The 18,903-nt window shown below is 31.4% G+C and overlaps 1 protein-coding gene across 1 annotated transcript; it reads left to right on the forward strand.

Moving 5' to 3' along the window:
* Positions 1–6,562: 6,562 nt before the first annotated feature.
* Positions 6,563–10,222, forward strand: LOC123259050 (MATH and LRR domain-containing protein PFE0570w-like). Its single transcript, XM_044719314.1, has 7 exons — positions 6,563–6,641; positions 7,000–7,760; positions 7,989–8,149; positions 8,383–8,529; positions 8,603–8,671; positions 9,824–9,963; positions 10,032–10,222. The coding sequence occupies exons 1-7, from the start codon at positions 6,563–6,565 to the stop codon at positions 10,220–10,222; spliced, it is 1,548 nt and encodes a 515-aa protein (XP_044575249.1).
* The last annotated feature ends 8,681 nt before the right edge of the window (positions 10,223–18,903 follow it).

Consider the following 18,903-nt stretch of genomic DNA (forward strand, 5'->3'; position numbering starts at 1 on the left):
TCCATTTATGAATTGTGGTTTCAAAACGCACTATTTATTCTTTACGTTGCAATGCACTCAGTATTTTATCACGATATCGCAGCTGTTATTGAAATACAGGTAAATAATTTTTGTAAAATTTTTTTTCTCTAATAAAATTCAATGATCAACTGACAAATAAGGTAAATTATTTTTTTATTTAATTTAAACTTGCATTTATAATTTTTTGAAACTGTTCAATTAATGCAAAAAAAAAGATTTTTTCATTTTTTAGTTACGAATAATTTTATTTCTTAGAAGTTCACAGTTATGAAAACTTTAATATATTTAAATAAAAATACATAGAGTAAAATTTTGATTAAAATAATAAATTATTTTATAATAGCATGTTTTTATTAATTTTTATTTTTTATTAATGATTTATTATTAAGCTGATTTACTATTACATGTTATTCATATGAAAATATTTTTAGTAGTTTGATTAGTTGAATAATGGTAAATAATCAAACTGAACTTCAGTTGGTAATGTAGATAATGTCGAATGTTTTTTTATTATTTTATAAAAGAGTTAAAAAATAAATAAATTTTTAACTCAATAAATATTTTAAAAAATAAGTTAAAATAATATATAATTATCTATTAAATATCATATTTAAATATTATTTAAAAATAATTAAATTCAGTATCATTTAATTGACTCAACAAATGTTTATTATTATGCTTTCTTTATAACAGAAACAAAAACCTATCATTACTCAAGAGGTAGCTGTGTTTCTTATGGATGATTGCCACTATTTTTTTCATACTCGTGATGTGAATAGTAATTATCAATTTTTAATCTTTTATTTTTATGTATGAAAATTTGTCATAAAAAATAATTTTATTTGATTTTTGTTTTTTTTTTTAGGTGTTTGTTTAAAGTACTATATATGCCTCAAAAATGTGTTATGCCCATCGACGAAGCTGTAACAGTTTTAAAGCGTTATATCAGTTATTTTATTACTGAATCGTTACCTGAATAGAGCTCTGATGTCTGGAACAAGATTGCAGATGAAGAAAAGATTAAAAAGTATGGATGGACTATTCATTCGGTTAGGACCAATGTCAGAGAGAACAGGAGGAATATCCTTACTCGCGCTCGAGAAAAATGTGGTTATTTTGTAAATAAAAATTTAAAGGATGAATCTGATGACAGCTTTGGTGACAGTGATGATGATACCTGCTGTGAAGATGATGATGAAAATGATAAAGACTACGTCAACAAACTGTACAAAGATGAAAACCATGGACTTGAAATATTTGATGTCGTTGTAGATAAAAGTTTATGGCAACGTATTACAATACATATTGAGGATGAACAAAAAAATTATGCTGATGTAAAATTACGGCCTAAAGTTTGGACGCACCTTCTGGCTTGTGAATTTTGGAAGCAATATAAGCTAAAGTGTGCTTTTGTATTTTAAAAATGTGAAATACACGAAAATGGTGGTTATTATGCTGCAATGCATGATAAGTGCAAGAGTAAAAAATGCAGAAATAAACTTTTTGGTTATATTGTTAATAAACCTGATAATGAAGGTCCAGTGACTGTACAGTTTCAATGCCGCGATACTCGTTATAACCAGCACGAAGAAGTGCAGTGGCCACTTCAAGGTCAATTCCGAGATACTATAAGAAGAGAAGTCAAACAAAAAGGTATGAAAGGTACGCGGATGAAGGAAGCAAATGACTTACTACTACAGCCTGGAGATACTCAATGTCCATTATTATTTTCTTCCAGCGTTTTGTATCAATTAAATAAAGAATCCGTTGAGAAAGAGTTTCCTTTATACATGTCAAACCTGAAGACCGAAGGGACTTGATAAAAGCCATAATAAATATTTCAGATGACCCGATCTATCGAGATTGTATTATCAATCTAGGGGATACACCTTTTATGGTCTTTCATTTAACTCCATCACAGTTACATTGCTATAAAGAATACAGGAGTATTTTTGCGAAGATTTTTTGGAAAGATTCTTCAATATGTATTGATGCAACTGGTAGTCTGATAAGAAAATTTATGGACAGTAAAGGTATTAAAACTAGTCATATATTTTTATATCAAATAGTCATAAATTTTAAAAATACCACAGTACCAATTTATCAAATGCTCTCAGAGAAACATGACTCTGGTACCATTGGCTTTTGGCTTGACAGATGATTACGTATGGGTTATTTACTACCAAGAGAAGTTGTTTGTGATGGAGCCCGTGCTTTTCTCAACGCAGCTTGTATGGAATTTAATAAATTCTCACTGTCAGAGTATTTGAGAGAGTGCTTTAAAAATGCCAAAACAAATACGATATCTAAAACTATAAAAACCTACATACGGCTTGACACTGCACATTTTCTGCATGCTGTTAGTACATGGAAGCTTTGGAATTTTGTTTTGCACAAACGCATTAAAACTTTTTATTTATATTGTGTTGGACTTCTTATTGACGCTAAAGATTTTAAAACTCTTGAGCAAATTGCAACTCTAATTTTTATAATTTGTAACGTTGAATTTGAAGATTCGATCGTAGACTTTAAATTTAAGGGGGTATTCTGGTCTAGAAGCCTAAATTTTAGGCATTTTTCAAACTAACATAAAAAAAAAATTAAGAACATTTTTACTATCGGTTTTTTTATATGATGTTTATTAACGTTTCAAGAATATAAAAAAATTGAAAAAAAAATGATAAATTGGACAAATTACAGGTCGGTGAAGTGGGGGCTACAAAAACGGTGCACCCTGGTTGACATGATTCCAGCCCTTGTAGTGATCTGGAAACAAAAAAATTTGAAAAATTCTCAATCTGTAAAGATGTCGCTATCGCGTTGACCTTAGTCAAGAAAAAAAAAAAATTCACAAAATGGCGTCGACATGAAATATCAATTTTTTTTTACCCCCTTTTTTTAACCTTTTCGAATTTTTTAAAAATACTCCAAATTGAAATTTTTCAAAATCCAAGGCAGACGCGATAGAGAGATATATAAAGAAGATTCCCACCAAATTTCAAAAGAATCGGTTGGGTAGAACTTGAGATATCATGTCAACCACTTCAAAAAAAGTAGTTTTGAGAAAAACGCGTTTAAAGTTTGAGAAACAATTATAGTAGAATAACTCGTATAATAACATTCAATACTCACTTTGGATTAATCGGCGATTCCAGATCCATACATTGGGCCTTCCTCAACTTCATATTCGATGTTTTGTGAAGTTCTTTCAGCTAATCGAGCTGTTCTGCCTTCTTTGGAAGCAGCAGTAGCTCGTAGCTCAGAGCGCTCAATCCGAACTTCGTTACGTCTGATAGCAAATGAATGAGCTTCAGTACCAACGGTGATGCCCATAAGTTCCATCATTTTTAAGATGGGTAAATAACCTTCATTAAAAATGGCAACAGCTAAATAATTCGCAATTTGAATTGTTTGAGATCCAGCGTGAATATGCTTGGGAGCAAAAGTCCATATTAATGAATTGAGCGATTCATTGTTATTTTGAGTTTCGGATCCCAAACATCGATGTAGTAAATCGTCAGACGATAAACTGGTATCCGAACAAAAACAGTTTCACTGTAAAAAAGTCGCGCCAAGTCCACGTTCATAAGACTATTAGGAAAAAAAAATTTTTTTTTTTCTTTAAAAAAAGATACAAAATAAAAAAATTAAAAAATCCAAGTAACCGATATGATTGTTTTTGATTTTCGGAAATTAAAAAAAATTTTATTGTAAATTTAAAAATTAAAAAAAAAATTTTAGAACATATTTAGTGTGCGTGGTTGCAAAATATTTTACTTTTAATGAAATTCGTAAAATCTATTTACTAGGACTTTAAAAAAATTGAAATAGACAATGACGCACACCAAGTACGTTCTAAAATTTTTTTTTTAATTTTTAAATTTACAATAAAATTTTTTTTAATTTCCGAAAATCAAAAACAATCATATCGGTTACTTGGATTTTTTAATATATTTATTTTGTATCTTTTTAAAGAAAAAAAATTTTTTTCCTAATAGTCTTATGAACGTGGACTTGGCGCGACTTTTTTACAGTGAAACTGTTTTTGTTCGGATTTTAGTATTTTTTTTAATTATAATGAAAATTTACAATCTGTACCAACTTAAAACTCGTGTTGACTGCATTTTTTACTGCAAACTATCCCCTTGAAGCTACAGTTTATGTAGATGTAATTCCAGTGCACCCTGGCGGCCGTAAATGTAAGCTGTGAATTACTTTTTTTAACTGTAGTTACTTATCTATAGGAGGATTACTACACATTTTTATTTTATCTAGTCTGTGGCGCTGACCTTTCTCCATAAAAAAAAAGTCAGGATCGAAATTTGTGAGCGAGCTATAGTATGCGCTGATAAAATTTAATAATTTCAAGTAAATAAATTGTTATAAGTGAATATAATTAATTAATACGGTGAAGTAAATTATGAATTACTGTTATGATAAACAAATTGGATAAAAAAAGTACCGTAGAATTAAATAAAATTTCGCAGCCTCAAAAAACCGTTCTGCTTACAGTAAACACAGTCGGTAGTCTGGCGCTCCGTTTACAACGGATTTGAACGGAACTTGGCGCCAGATTCTACCGAATCTGTGGATAAATGGGCTCAATTACTTTCAGTACTTTTTTATCCAGGGGGGGATGTTCGTGGACAAACTCTTCAAGAGTGTTCTCAGCTGAGGCTTGTTGCCATTTACACCAGCTTGACGAACCAGTTGGGCAGTACATGTGTTGTGGATTCTTATCGCTTGAACTTTTATGATAATAAGTAGCCCATATTTCATTCTTCATACTCTGCAAACAATCAGGATGCCGACGAATTGCCAGACCGTAGTATAAACTCAACTCATTGATTACTTTATCTGTCAATTTACCAGCTCCTCTGCCGCCAATACCACTATTGTCTTTTTTTGCTTTACGCAACCTGGAACCCATACGTTTCTGGACATGCCCAACACACTCTTTTTTTTCTACGACTGGATCATCATCATACGGGTTGATATCAAGAATACCTTTAAATGTCTTGGAGTCTCCATCTCCAATATATTTTATGTACTTTACCCCGTGCTTCTCGACCGATCTGTTGAACATCTCGACAACAGCATCTACCTCCATTTTCCCAGCACTTCCCCGATGATTGATGGCACATGAATCTTCATGTTCCTCATACCAATCTTGATAAGCTTGAGGATCAGATTTCTTCTTTTCTTTCCACAAGTTACAGCCTTGGCAAAAACTAGATTTTACGACAGTATCGATAACTTTTTTACTGTATTTACCAATAAGGGTTGTAACGCCAAAAAGTGAAGTAAACCCTCGCTTCTTCCAGGTGCCATCTCCAGAAACCGTCAAGTGTTTTGGATTTTCATTAGGCTCAAATTCTGATAATAATTCTTGCTCTTCTTTTACAGCTTTTGATATTAGCTGATCGTAAATTGCACTTGCGGCTGTATGTAAATTATCAAGACAACTGTAGTAAGTACTGATACATAAACCTTTGCATATATCCATGACACTACAAAAACTATTTATTCCTTCTCTTCCTACTCCTAAAAGTCTCATAGCTGTAACGATCCGGCGATTAATTTCATAAGCTTTGTTCACCAACGGACATGATTGAATGTATCGAACATTTTCACAACTGCACTGTAATGTAATTTTAAATCCTAAACCGCGTGGTGCCGTTTGAGAAAATTTAATTTCTTCTTTGCAGGTAGCACACACAATTAAAGTTGAGAGAGTTTGAAAAACTGAGAAAAATTCCAGAAAACAGTACCCAAAATTTTTGTTAATAACTATTTCCTCATCTCCAAACTTTTTTAACTTTGCTGCGGAAGCACTCGTATAACTACAATCTTTTTCAGCGGTAAATTGATTTGATGAAAATCGTTTCTTCTTGTGCCTATCTGGACGACTACTGCTCCCCCGCGCACTTTTTCTATCCATTTTTAAGCAAATAAAAAAAACAAAATTTATTATTTCACAAAACTATCCACAGAGCACTTGTCTACCTCGCTTCAAGATTGAAACTAAACTGAACAGAATAATAAATGATAAACAATATCAACATTATAACTTTCGCATTGAACAGTTCCTGGTATATTTAGTATGTATATTCCTAGTATATTAAGTATGTATAAAGGTATATATAGAAGTATAAAAATATATATTGAATATATATGAAGGCTTATGTCGAAAACAAAAGAGTTCTTGGAAAGAACGAGTGCTCAAGTCTTCCAGGAACTGCCACTGTTTATTGTGTGATTCGCGACGATCGGCCGGCTTAGATGCTGCGTCACAAAATCGACTGTATCTTCGAAAATAATTCGAATTTTGAAAAATCCATTTAAGGACATATTTTTAAGGGTTTAAACTTTGAAAATATGCAAAAAAAAAATCGATTTTTTCAAATTTCTAGACCAGAATACCCCCTTAACAATGAATATATTACTTCATTAAAAGCAAGACAAATATTAGAAAATTTGATATCTACAAAAGATATTACGACTTTCATTAAGGGAATGGAGGAAAATATTAATAAGATTAATGCCAGCTTGGATTCTGAAAGACAATTCACTGCGCGATGAAAAAATTGTAGTTGAGGATATAGATGAATATCAAGTTGGTTAGTTGAACTGGAGAAGCCCTCCTTAACCATAATAACAAATGGATCTACGTTAAATTGCTTCTATTTGCCAAAATTCTGCCCATTATTTAAAGAAAAATTGCAACAATTCTCTTTATGGTCTAAAGTTTGTATTAAATATAATAACCTTCGACCAACACCTTCTTATGTTGAAGAAAGCTTCAAAGATTTAAGAATGAGTTTATCTAAACAAATATCTCTTCCATCTAGAGTAGACATTTTTATAAAAGCACATTTACGAATGCTAATTGGAGGAGTGAAATTATTTCAACTAAAATTAAATTTAGTTTTAAATTTAGTAGTGAATAAAAATTAATTTAAAAATCTAAATTTATAGAAGAGATTGTTAGCATCCAAGAGGATAAAATTGATCAAAATCTAGTAGACAATGATGATGACGACAAAAAGCCTTTAAATGAATCTGATGAAAATCTAGAAGACATTGATGATGATAAAACGCCTTTAAATGAATCTGATGAAAATCTAGAAGACATTGATCATGATAAAACGCCTTTAAATGAATCTGATGAAAATCTAGAAGACATTGATCATGATAAAAAGCCTTTAAATGAATCTGATGAAAGTCTATTATACAATCGTGATGACAAATCTATAAATGAGTCTGACGATGAGCCCTTGGATGAATCTATTTACGAGAACTGGAAAGGTTTGGGCAATGATTCGAAGCACAAGAAATTTAACTGGATTAATACTGAGAATTTTAATAACGGTGAAAACAAAGATGACAATATTCAAAATAACTCAGCTCCAGTTCATAAAATTACCAAAAGTAAAATCTCTAACTATAATAACAACAGTGAAATTAAATTTGAGAAAGCTAATGTTCAAGAATATTTTGCCACTACTATTAGTTCTAATAACTCTATTGATGAAGATCACTGCTACTCGAATAAGTCCCCCTTGGTTGAAACTCACGAAAATAAAGTTGAATCTGTTGTGACTAGTATAACAAGACAAATTAAGAAAGAAGGAAAATATTTTCAAACGTGTCCTGACATAAATTTGATTAATGATGGGGTTGTTAAAAAATTACGCGAAATGAACAAGGATAACTCGAAGAAGGGAAAAAAGAAAAATGTGAGCAGACGAAATAAAAAAAAGCTATCCAGAAATCTACTAGAAAATGGAAACTCATCCGGGCCAACAACGTTTGAAGGAATAAGCTGGTTTACATACAATACATGCCCTTTCGACAGCATTGCTCAAATTTTATATAGCGGAGCCTTGGAAGATCAGGAATTTTTGAATTTTTTGTTAAATTCTCAAAATCAAACTTTTCTATTTGTTGTTGATTTTTTGTCAAAGGGTATAACATTAGAAAGCTTCGGTAAAATTTACCAAAGTAAATTTCAGATATTATATCCTATATACAAAGATCGTGAGCTAACACAGGCAAATAGTGAGAATGAAGATAAAGATGACAATGGTAAATCCCTGTCACGGGTTATTGACTGTCAAGACAAAATGTAAATAGCTTATGGAATAGACTCTTTCGTGAGCAGCCAAGTGTGTTTGAGGATTATCTTTGTCTAACCCCAACATGCAAAAATTATCGCAGAAATCTACCTATCATAAATGTAAACTATCAAACATTATATGACCAAGGCTTTAAATCCCTTGAAAATTCCATTATTTTTGAGGGTGTTTCGCAGAATTTATTTTGTAAAAAATGTGAAACTAAAAATTTAATTTGCACTAGAACGCTGAATGTTTATGTATATATTGAATTGGAGATGCCAGAAACTTTTAATAAAAAACCAAAAGAGGCTAAATTACGTGATTTTCCGAAACATATAATTCTATCAGAACAAAATTTACTAGGAGAAAGAAAACAACTACGTTATCGGTACGTATACTTTCATTATTTTATCTGTGCTATTATTTAAATTTTCTACATTAATATTTATATTTGATTTTAGCTTGTGTGGAGTGATAGGATACGCAAATAAACATTATGTAGCTTATTGCCAAGGCTTATCAGGCACATGGCAATTTTTTAACGATCTTCTATCAGCACCACATGCAATTACTTCATCTGCCTCAATTAATCCGCACGAAGTACTTTATATTCTTTGTCATTCTTCTCTTTAGGTATAAAAAATTTTTAAAATTATTCATTATAAGTGATAATTAAAATAATTCATTATAATTTAGACATGATAGTTAATTTTAAGAATTTTGTGTTAACCATTTATGAAAATTTTTTATATAAATGTGATAACAATCTAATTGTTTAGTTTGTTCACTAATTTATTTAATATAAGATTTTATTATACTTTTAAGGTTCTTTTGTAACTTTTAAATATTAAACTAAAATTCTACACGTAAAATACTAAATGATAATTTTAGAACAAGAATTTTAATTATAATTTTTATGTTTAATAATTATTAAAGTTTATAAATATTTTGCCAGATATTTTGTATTGAATAAAATCTCAAGATTGTTTTAATAGAAATAATTTCAATTTGAATTTGAATTACTAGAAGGTAATCGAGGAAATAATTTGTTAGTAATCATTGAATACTAGAAAAAGGAAACAAGTTATTTGCAAGTTTAATGTTTATAGTATCAGATTTTAATTATTGTGGTTACACGATACACTTTAACACGTCGAATTCAAAAAAAAATTAATCGTGAAATTTTCATGTTAATATTTTTCATTAAAAACAATGTTTTAGATTTCACTGTTATACGAATAGGCAATTAAACAGTATTTAGAGTTTTTGGTGATTAAGTGAGTCAGTAATAATTAAAGTAAAAATTGAATAAGCACGGAAAAAATGGTTCTATTATTTTACCGCAAGGCAGCTGTAAGAAAATGGCCAACAAGTAAAAACGATCATGTGTAAACAGTTTGTGATAGTAAACAAAATTTATGTCAGTGAAATGTAAATCATTTTACTTATAAAGAGCTGTAATTTTAAATTCAAGGAGTGAGTGATAATTTAAATGTCATCGATTAAAAAAATTAACGGTAACAGGTGAAAGTATAAATATGACAGTTTTCAATTGTTAATTTATTTATTAAAGCCAAAAAATCATACTTTTCAATATAATCAAAATTTTGTTTCTAAAAATTGTTACATATCATTTTTAAATGCTATTGACAAAAAACTTCTTTTTTAATTTTCCAAAAAAGCAACAATGGATGGGTGGACCTGGATATGGATTTTGGTTCCTCGAAGCCTGTAAAAAAAAAGCCCAAGAAATCCAACCTAGAATCAATGGAACTAGACTACATTGACAGTTTGATAATCTTAAAGCATAATAATAAGACAAGTAAGAAAGTAAGGATAGCCTCTCAACGTCTCTCAAAGATAAAAATGAACTGACAAAATGGTTGATAGAGGAAGCTGTTACAAGAGTCCCAAAGATCCTCTTTCTGTCAGGAGTTTCTGGTTGTGGAAAAACAGCTGCGTTGAAGGTCTTAGCTAGAGAAAACAAGCTTGATATAGTTGAGTGGATCACTCCCGCAAAATCAGCGGCTTATTTAGATGATGATAACAGGATAGTTGAGCAGGCAGATAAGTTTTTTTGATTTTGTCATCCGTGCTACTGAATATAATTTCATGCTGGAGAATCAGTCGAGCCAGAAACTTTTTTTGATTACAGATATTCCTAATATTTACTTTCATGACAAAGAAAATTTTCATGATTTAATAACGTGAGTTTTTTAATTATTTATTATTTTTAATGCCAGCAAATGATTCATTAAAATTTTTTTACTTATAGGTAGTATTTTGAGCTTGGTACTCACTTTCTAGTATTCATTTGCTCTTACTCAGAATCTAGTCAGGTCCAGCAAATTCTTTCCTCTAAAATTCATCGACAAGTATGCCATAAATAAGATACACGTAAACGCAACCACCGCAGCAGCAATGACGAACATGCTGAAAACGAGTGACCCCGATATGTAATTCAAACACTGGAGGCATGTTGCAAGTGACTACCAGCACAACATCGACGAGGTATTGCTCAACACCATTGGTGAGGTTCGGAGTACTTTGCTCAATGTAATCTTCACATCTCTCAAAATATCAGGTGAAACTAAGAGTCAAGATTGCGAGATCAAGAAAGAGAGTCGAGCTGCTTTATAGTGTCGGCAGAGCCATTAAATACTAAACGTAAACTCGCTGATGCTCCAGGAGATTAGAAGTTTGTTCACGACCTTGATGAAATAACTTTGTACTTTCTGACGCTTTTGAATATTTTCTTTTAATTTTTTGCACGAGAATCACTTAAATACCCTGGAGAAGATTGAGTTTGTGGACGTTGATTCTGATATGCTGAGTTCGTCTGATACTTTGTCATCAAGTTTTATTTGTTAAAGATTTATTTAGAAACGGTTTATAATATTGGTAATTTAGAAAAAAATATTTTTGTCAGCTGTATTGAATATTTTTAATTAATTAAATTATTTTATAGGATTGTCAAGTTGAAAATAAGGATAGTGTAAATATAAAATACGAAGAGTATCTCATGACATATGAGGACATTTAAATAGATCCCGGAAAAATATATGCAGAAAATGATCCTAGTTCATTTGGTATATGGGTGATTCTCTGTAAGGACGTCTTAAATCTGTACAAAATTGTTCGACCAAATTATTTTTGATTTTATTATAAAAAAAATTAACAAGGACTACAAAACTATCAGCTTAATCATAATAAATAAACAGCCGAATTAATTTTTGCTTTTTCGATATTTGTGTATCTTTTGCATGCGTAACATGACAGTGGACTGTGTTTGCCAGGGGATTGTTTTTTTTTATGAAATTGAGAAAAATCAAGCAAACTATTTCAATGCATTCAACTTTTCAAGTTCTCAATGAATGTTTACATTAATTAGAATAATATTAAGACTTATGGATCCAATCTTATAAATAAATTATAAATAAAAATAGTTGCCAGGGGACTGAGTTTTTAAGTGGCCCAGACACATATTTCTAGCACAAATGGTGCTTTGACACTAAATAAAATGCCGATAAAGTGCTAACAGCCCAATAGTTATTAACTCAAGGCTACCTAGATCTTTATAAACCTTACAAAAGGTAAAATAACACGTTGAATTTTTTTTTTTGACTTTGAACTTCTGGCAGGAGACTCTTTTTAAAACGCCTGGGACAAACTTCGGCTTAATGAATTTAATGAAACAAATTAATTTTCGGTACTTTTTATTGAAGAAGACTGTTAGTTAACTAATTAAGTTTATAAACATTATGGACCAAATTATATATTATGGACGAATAACTTAAAATTTAATCTTAAAGTTTTAATTTTAGGAATGGGACAGCCTAGGGGACTGTTATTTCGGTGGTTTACTAATTTATAGCAAAAAAACCAAAATTTATTTCATTTTAGTTTTCAATGCTCCAAATATAAATGTTTTTTTACTTTCGTAACAAATTTTTTTTAGTAACAAAATAATAATTTTCCTGGGACAGCAAAAATGCCTGGGACAGCAAAAAACATCCTTACAGAGAATCAGCCATATATGACTTTTAAATTAATATTAAATTACTTTTTATTAACAAAAATATTTATAGGTGATTCTCTGTAAGGATGTTTTTTGCTGTCCCAGGCATTTTTTTATTAGAAAAATTGTTATTTTGTCAAAGCACCGTTTGTGCTGGAAATATGTGTCTGGGCCACTTCAAAACTCAGTCCCCTGGCAGCTATTTTTGTTTATAATTTATTTATAAAATTGGATCCATAAGTCTTAATATTATTCTAATTAATGTAAACATTCATTGAGAACTTAAAAAGTTGAATGCATTGAAATAGTTTGCTTCATTTTTCTCAATTTGATAAAAAAATCAGTCCCCTGTCATCAGTCCCCTGTCATGTTACGCATGCAAAAGATACACAAATATCGAAAAAGCAAAAATTAATTCGGCTGTTTATTTATTATGATTAAGCTGATAGTTTTGTAGTCATTAATTTTTTTTCTAATAAAATCAAAAAAAATTTGGTCGGACAGTTTTGTACAGATTTAAGACGTCCTTACAGAGAATCACCCTTATATTTAGTTATTTTGTAAGCTCTTGTTTAGATGAATTTGCTCCCCTAAAATCTCGGAAAATAGTTCGACCTCTACACCCATGGTTGACAAATGAGCTTAAAACCAAATGTAAAGACCGTGATAATCTGTATAAACGTGCTAAAAGATCTAAAGATGAAAACCTTCTTGTATTATTTAAATTAAAAAGAAAAGAAGTAAAACTAGAGCTAAATCATGCTCGTGAGATATACCTGAAAAATTCCCTTGTGAATCTACCGCATGGTGTAACTGTGTGGAGTAAACTGAAGCATCTAGGCTTAATTAAAAATTCAGGCACGTCTCCATTAAATTACTTTGAGCCATCGGAATTAAATTCTCATTATGCCACTATTGTTAGGAAACATCCCAACTGTGATGATATATTATTAGACTATTTACAGCAGATGTATACAAGTAATGTGAATTGATATTGTGGATGTCACTAAAGCATTACATCTAATATTACAAACAACAAAGGGTAAAAGTCCTGACGGTATAGATTTAAAATGGCTGAAAAATCATCTTCCACAAATATCTATTTATCTTACAGCACTTTTTAATCGATCTCTTAGTTCCGGTATTTTTCCTGTTGCTTGGAAAATATATTTATCATCCCTCTAAATAAAGTCTCACCACCGCGATCACTGTCGGACACACGTCCAATAGCAAATACTTCCCACTTAAGCAAAGTATTTGAAAGAATTAATGCTAATCAAGTAGTGGGTTACTTAGAAGAAAATGAACTAATCGATAAGTATCAATCAGGCTTTAGAAAACATCATGGCACCCAATCTGCGTTGCTAAAACTAGTTGAAGATATTAGGTGTGGAATGGAGGAGAATAAATTAACTTTGTTGGTACTCTTTGATCTGACTAAAGCTTTTGACTTTGTGGATCACAAAGATATTCTTGTGACTTTAATAATAGTATATTACACACCTAGGGAAGTAAAGTAAGAAATGTCTCAGATCACATGCAATTGTTGGCCGAGGCGAAGCTGAGGTCAACAAACATGTGATCTGAGGCTTTCTTATTTACTTCCCGCGGAGTGTATACTATTTTTTTGCTCGACGAAGGCAGAAAGGGGTAACTTCGCTTAGCGCAGCGGGCCGAAAGTTGACGCTTTCTGCCCGTCGAGCAAAAAAGTTAGGTTTCTCAACGAATACTGTCAAATGGTTCTTTTCATATTTAGGTAACAGATCTCAATCGGTTATTAACGACTTGGGCTCACCAGTTGAGTTTTTGAGTACTTCCTCTGGTGTACCACAAGGCTCAGTTCTTGGTCCCATTTCATTTCTATTAGTGATGAACTCAGTAGCATCTAAATTAACTTATAGCAAACATGGTTTATTTGCCGATAATATATTTATTTATATGCATTTCCACCACTCTCAACTTCATGATGCAATTAGTAATTTAACAATTGATGCTCAAACTGTTGCAAATTGGGCTCGAGACCATGGATTAGAAATAAACTTAATAAAAACAAAAGCTATGCTATTTGGTTCAAGAAATAGGTTAAAGACAATACACCGGAATACTCTACCTCCAATAATTGTTGATGGTATTACCCTACCCTAAGTTGAATCAGTAAAGCGTTTGGGGCTCCACATTTCAGAGAATCTGTCTTGGAATCTACATGTATCAAAAACTGTGAATAGAATAAATTCTGCATTGTATAGTTTAAAATTACAAAAAAATATTTTTAGTATGGATATAAAGAAAATGCTAGTTTCAGCAACCATATTACCTCTGGTTGATTATTGTTCTATCGTTCTAACAGATGCAACGTATGAAAATAATAGAAAATTACAATGTGCAGTAAATTCAGCTATTCGTTTTATTTATAATCTGAAACGTGATGAGCATATCACGCCCTATAGGCGAAACCTAAATTGGCTCTCGGTTAAAAACCGTCGTATTTATTATTTATTATGTTATTTTTACAAATTGTTAATTATAGGTAAACCTAGTTACTTACGTGAATTGTTTATTGAATGTACTGATGAAAGACGATCTGAAAAATTGGCTGTAAAAAGTAATAATGTAAACTTCAAGATTCCAAACTTTAGTAATAACTACTATGAATACTCGTTTGTTGTTACCTCAATTCCTCTTTGGGAAGAACTTCCATCGGAGATTATAAATGCAACGAGCTTAGACATTTTTAAAAATTTAATATTTGATTACTTATTTAATTTAGATACTTGATAAGTTTATAAAAGCAGTATGAGCAGAAATTGAAACTTAAATACTATAACAAATTGTCATAACATAAACCTTAGTCTACTTTGTATTGTTGTTTATAAAGCTTTTCGGTTAACTCGATTAAGATTAAGATAAAGAGTATCTTATGATCCGGGTTCGAGTCCCGGTCTGGGCTGTCTGAATTATTTTTTCGGTTACCGAAAAATTCCTACTGAGTAAGGTCCCTCCTCCCCCCTTTATCCTTTATTTCCCCAGTTCCCAAATTTGTCTTTAATGACAAATTTAGCTATAAATTATGGCTCTTTACCGTAAGATGGACGGTGGTGTTTATTACTCGGTAGGTCTTATTAGGTGACGGAATGGTAGTTACGGACAATGTCTCGGATAGCTTAACTGGTAGAGCCTTTGGCGCGTAACCAAATGATCCGGGTTCGAGTCCCGGTCTGGGCTGTTCGAATTATTTTTTCGGTTAGCAAAAATTTTTACTGAGTAAGGTCCCCCCTCCCTTTATCCGTTATGTCCCCCAGTTCCCAAATTTGTCTTTTATGACAAATTTAGCTATAAATTATGGCTCCTACTCTTTCCCGCTTCACAGCATTATTTATATTTGTAAAAATGCTTACCGTAAGATGGACGGTGTGTTTTAATGTATATAGAATAAGCGAAAGGAAATTTAGTATAGACCGGATAGCTCAAATGGTAGAGTAGCCGACATGTCTTCGGAAGGTTCTGGGTTCGAATCCCAGTCCGAGCTATCTAATAATTTTTTCTCGCATATTCTATAAACTCACATTAAGATGATCCTCTCCACATTCCTTTCTCAATCCTTTCCTACCAATATCCTGTTACGTGAATGTGGAACGCTTCACGTAATAATTACCGTAACTCCTACTCTTTCCCGCTTCACAGCATTATTTATATTTGTAAAAAAGTAATATTAGAATTATAACTATAAAACTTTATAAGAAAAATTTTCCCAGTATTTATTGTTTTTTTATATGTAAAATAATAAATTTGTCTAGTTTATATAGATCAATCTAGTTTTAAGACTCTACTTCACTGTAAATGCTGTAAATATTGTATTTTGTTGTATACTTGCCATTTGGCTGTTGTGCCTTGGCATAAATTAATAAATCTAATCTAATTTTTTGCTGTCAGTTTTCCAGATTGTTCGCCCAATACACCATTGGGTATTCCCGTGTGTTTGTTTATTTTTATTTTCTTTTCCCTCTGTAATAATAGTTGTTATGTTAATATATTTTTTATCTGATGTATAGAATAAAAATCGTGATCAAAAAATAAAAATATCTTAATTCTAGGTTCTTCCAGTATTTAAGAATGATTATAAATGTTGCTGAATAGACAAGATACTTTCTCAGTTCCATTTATTTCTTAGACGTTCGTCTGCTTCGACTTATTCTAGTTCTTCATCAAAGTCTGAGTAAGATTCAATTATTTTTAAGCGATATTTCATTAATTCTGAAAAGCTTACTGCCTGAAATATATAATATTAGATTAACTAATCAACTTATTTAAATTAATAAAATTTAATTAAATACTTACAGATTATTTTCGTTGTTTTCAAAAGGATTTTTCTATTTATAATATATACTCTAAATTATTGTCAACATATTCTTCAATTTGTTCACCATCAAGTGCTCCTATTTGTTCTCCATCATAAGCTGCATACATCTATCATAAACAAAGATATAATAATTAATTACTCAGTAGTATTTAACTTTGATAGTTTTACCTTTTTAAACTTTCATCAACAAGTGCCATCTGTTTATGTCTTCTGATGACACTACTGCTTATAGAATACTTGGTGAATCTCGACTAAGTTTCTTATTTTTCTTCAAACTGATATCGAGGACCATTTAAACTGCCAACTTCGTCTCTCTCTTCTTCATAAATATCAAAGAGTTCCAAAGAAGCATCTGAATAATACACTAATATCTATCTTGCTCATTGAATTTAGTGATGAGCAAAACAAGACCAAGAACAAGATCAAGACAGTCTTGCTATCGGTCTTGGTCTTGCTTGTCCAGTCTTGGTCTTGGTCTTGCTCAAATTCTTGTAGTCTTGGTCTTGGTCTCGGTCTTGCATATTCAGTCTTGGTCTTGGTCTTGTTCTTGCGTAATCAGTCTTGATCTTGGGCTTGCTCAAATAGTCTACTATTCACTTTTTTGAGATTGCTCTAATAACATTTTTTCATGGTTACGCATTTTTCACAAAAATAGGTTTATTTTAAGCTTCAAAATTGGTTTCGAAATATATAGTACTAAAATGCTTAAATTTTCTTAGATGCTTACGATCTTCACATATCGTCCTAAGAAAATGGTATGAATAGTTGTGAGAGTTACGAAAACTCGAAAACTTACCCTTCCAATTTTTGAACGCATAAATTGACCTTTTACTATAAAAAAAAAAAATTAGAAAAACGGTAGACCCTGAAGGCCATCCCTGCAACTTCCCGCTAATTTCATACCTAGGTGCTTAAAATTGGACCAATGATGTTTTTGAGCTCTTTGAGCTCAAAAATACAAATTATGTGTTATTTTGAGCTCTCCAAGCTCAAAAAGATACCTTTTCTATGCTTTTAAGCTCTTCGAGCTCAAAAGTCTGATAGAAGTTTTATAGAACAATATTTTTTGAATTTTCAAACTGCGATAACTTTTGAATGAATAAACCGATTTTCATGCGGTTGGCAGCATTCGACGCGGTTTTTTAGCCCCACCAAGGATCTTCAAGTTTGAATTGATAAAACAAGGAAATTCGGAGTGATTCCAAAAAAACACTTTTTTGGGTTTTCTTGCGTTCACGATATCTCTTGAACGAATTGACTGGCTTGACGGCAATCGACGTAATTTTTTTATGTTAATAGCTGATTAGTTTTTGAAATTGACCAGTAAAACCGTTTAAAAGTTATTCTAAAAAATGTCGGAGTTATGTTACACACAAAAAACGAATTTCTTGCGCCAAGAAAATTTTAAGGAAAACGAAAATTATTTTGAAGCAAGAAAAAATTTTCTTGACTCAAGAAAATGTTCTTGGCTTAAGAAACTTTGACGTGTAAAAAAACACATGTTTCCAAATATTTCGTCGAGGATATCTCTCGAACCAATCAACAGATATTTACGTTCTTGGCGGCGATCGACGCGCTTTTTTGAGCTCTAAAAATTATTCTATCTCATCAAAAACGATCCGAAAAGAAATATCGAAGTTATGTGAAAAAAACACTTTTTTAGGTTTTCTTTCGTTCACGATATTTCTCGAACGAATCAACTGATTCTGACTTGATTTGCGGCAATCGACGTGGTTTTTCAAGGTTAAGAGCTGATTAGATTTTGGAGTTTATCGACAGAGCCGTTTAAAAGTTATTCCAAAAAACGACCTTCAAAAAAAAATTTTTTCTTAGTTTTTTTGCAATTTCTCAAAATCTATCGATCCGAATCGGTTCAAATTCACAGGAAATCTCAGTTTGAGAGAACTCTTTAGAATGCCGTTTATTAGGTTCCGATCGGTTTAGTCGTTCAAAAGTTATAAGCGGTTCACATACTTACACACACACACATACATACATACATACATATATATAGACATAGTGACAACACCGCAGGGGTAGTCGGGGAAGCTTCCTATGACCTTCAAACGTCGAGATCTGATGAAAACCCCGATTTTTGCAAAACGGGGTGAAAACACTAACTTCCCGATTTTTGAAAATTTTCGATTTTCTTAGCGAAGAATATTCTTGTAGATCCTTCTTTTCAGACAATGGCAAGGTTTACCGATGCCTTTTTTTATATTTAGTAAAATAAATTGAAAATCTTAAATACACAAACAACAGAACTACAAAAGAACATTTGTAAAAGTTGTAACAAACATTCTCATATATCTTATTTACAACGGAAGTCATAATTTTTTTTTTTAGTTTGGTCTTGCACTTTGGTCTTGGTCTTGCTTTCTCGGTCT

This window comes from Cotesia glomerata, linkage group LG2 (genome assembly GCF_020080835.1).
Source record: "Cotesia glomerata isolate CgM1 linkage group LG2, MPM_Cglom_v2.3, whole genome shotgun sequence".
Taxonomy (NCBI): Eukaryota; Metazoa; Arthropoda; class Insecta; order Hymenoptera; family Braconidae; genus Cotesia; species Cotesia glomerata.

Coding starts and splice junctions, on each gene's coding strand:
- LOC123259050 (XM_044719314.1), top strand. CDS start 6,563: ATGCCAGCTTGGATTCTGAAAGACAATTCACTGCGCGATGAAAAAATT. Junction 8,150..8,382: donor ATTGACTGTCAAGACAAAAT/GTAAATAGCTTA, acceptor AATTTGCACTAG/AACGCTGAATGTTTATGTAT. Junction 8,672..9,823: donor CAAGGCTTATCAGGCACATG/GCAATTTTTTAA, acceptor TTTCCAAAAAAG/CAACAATGGATGGGTGGACC.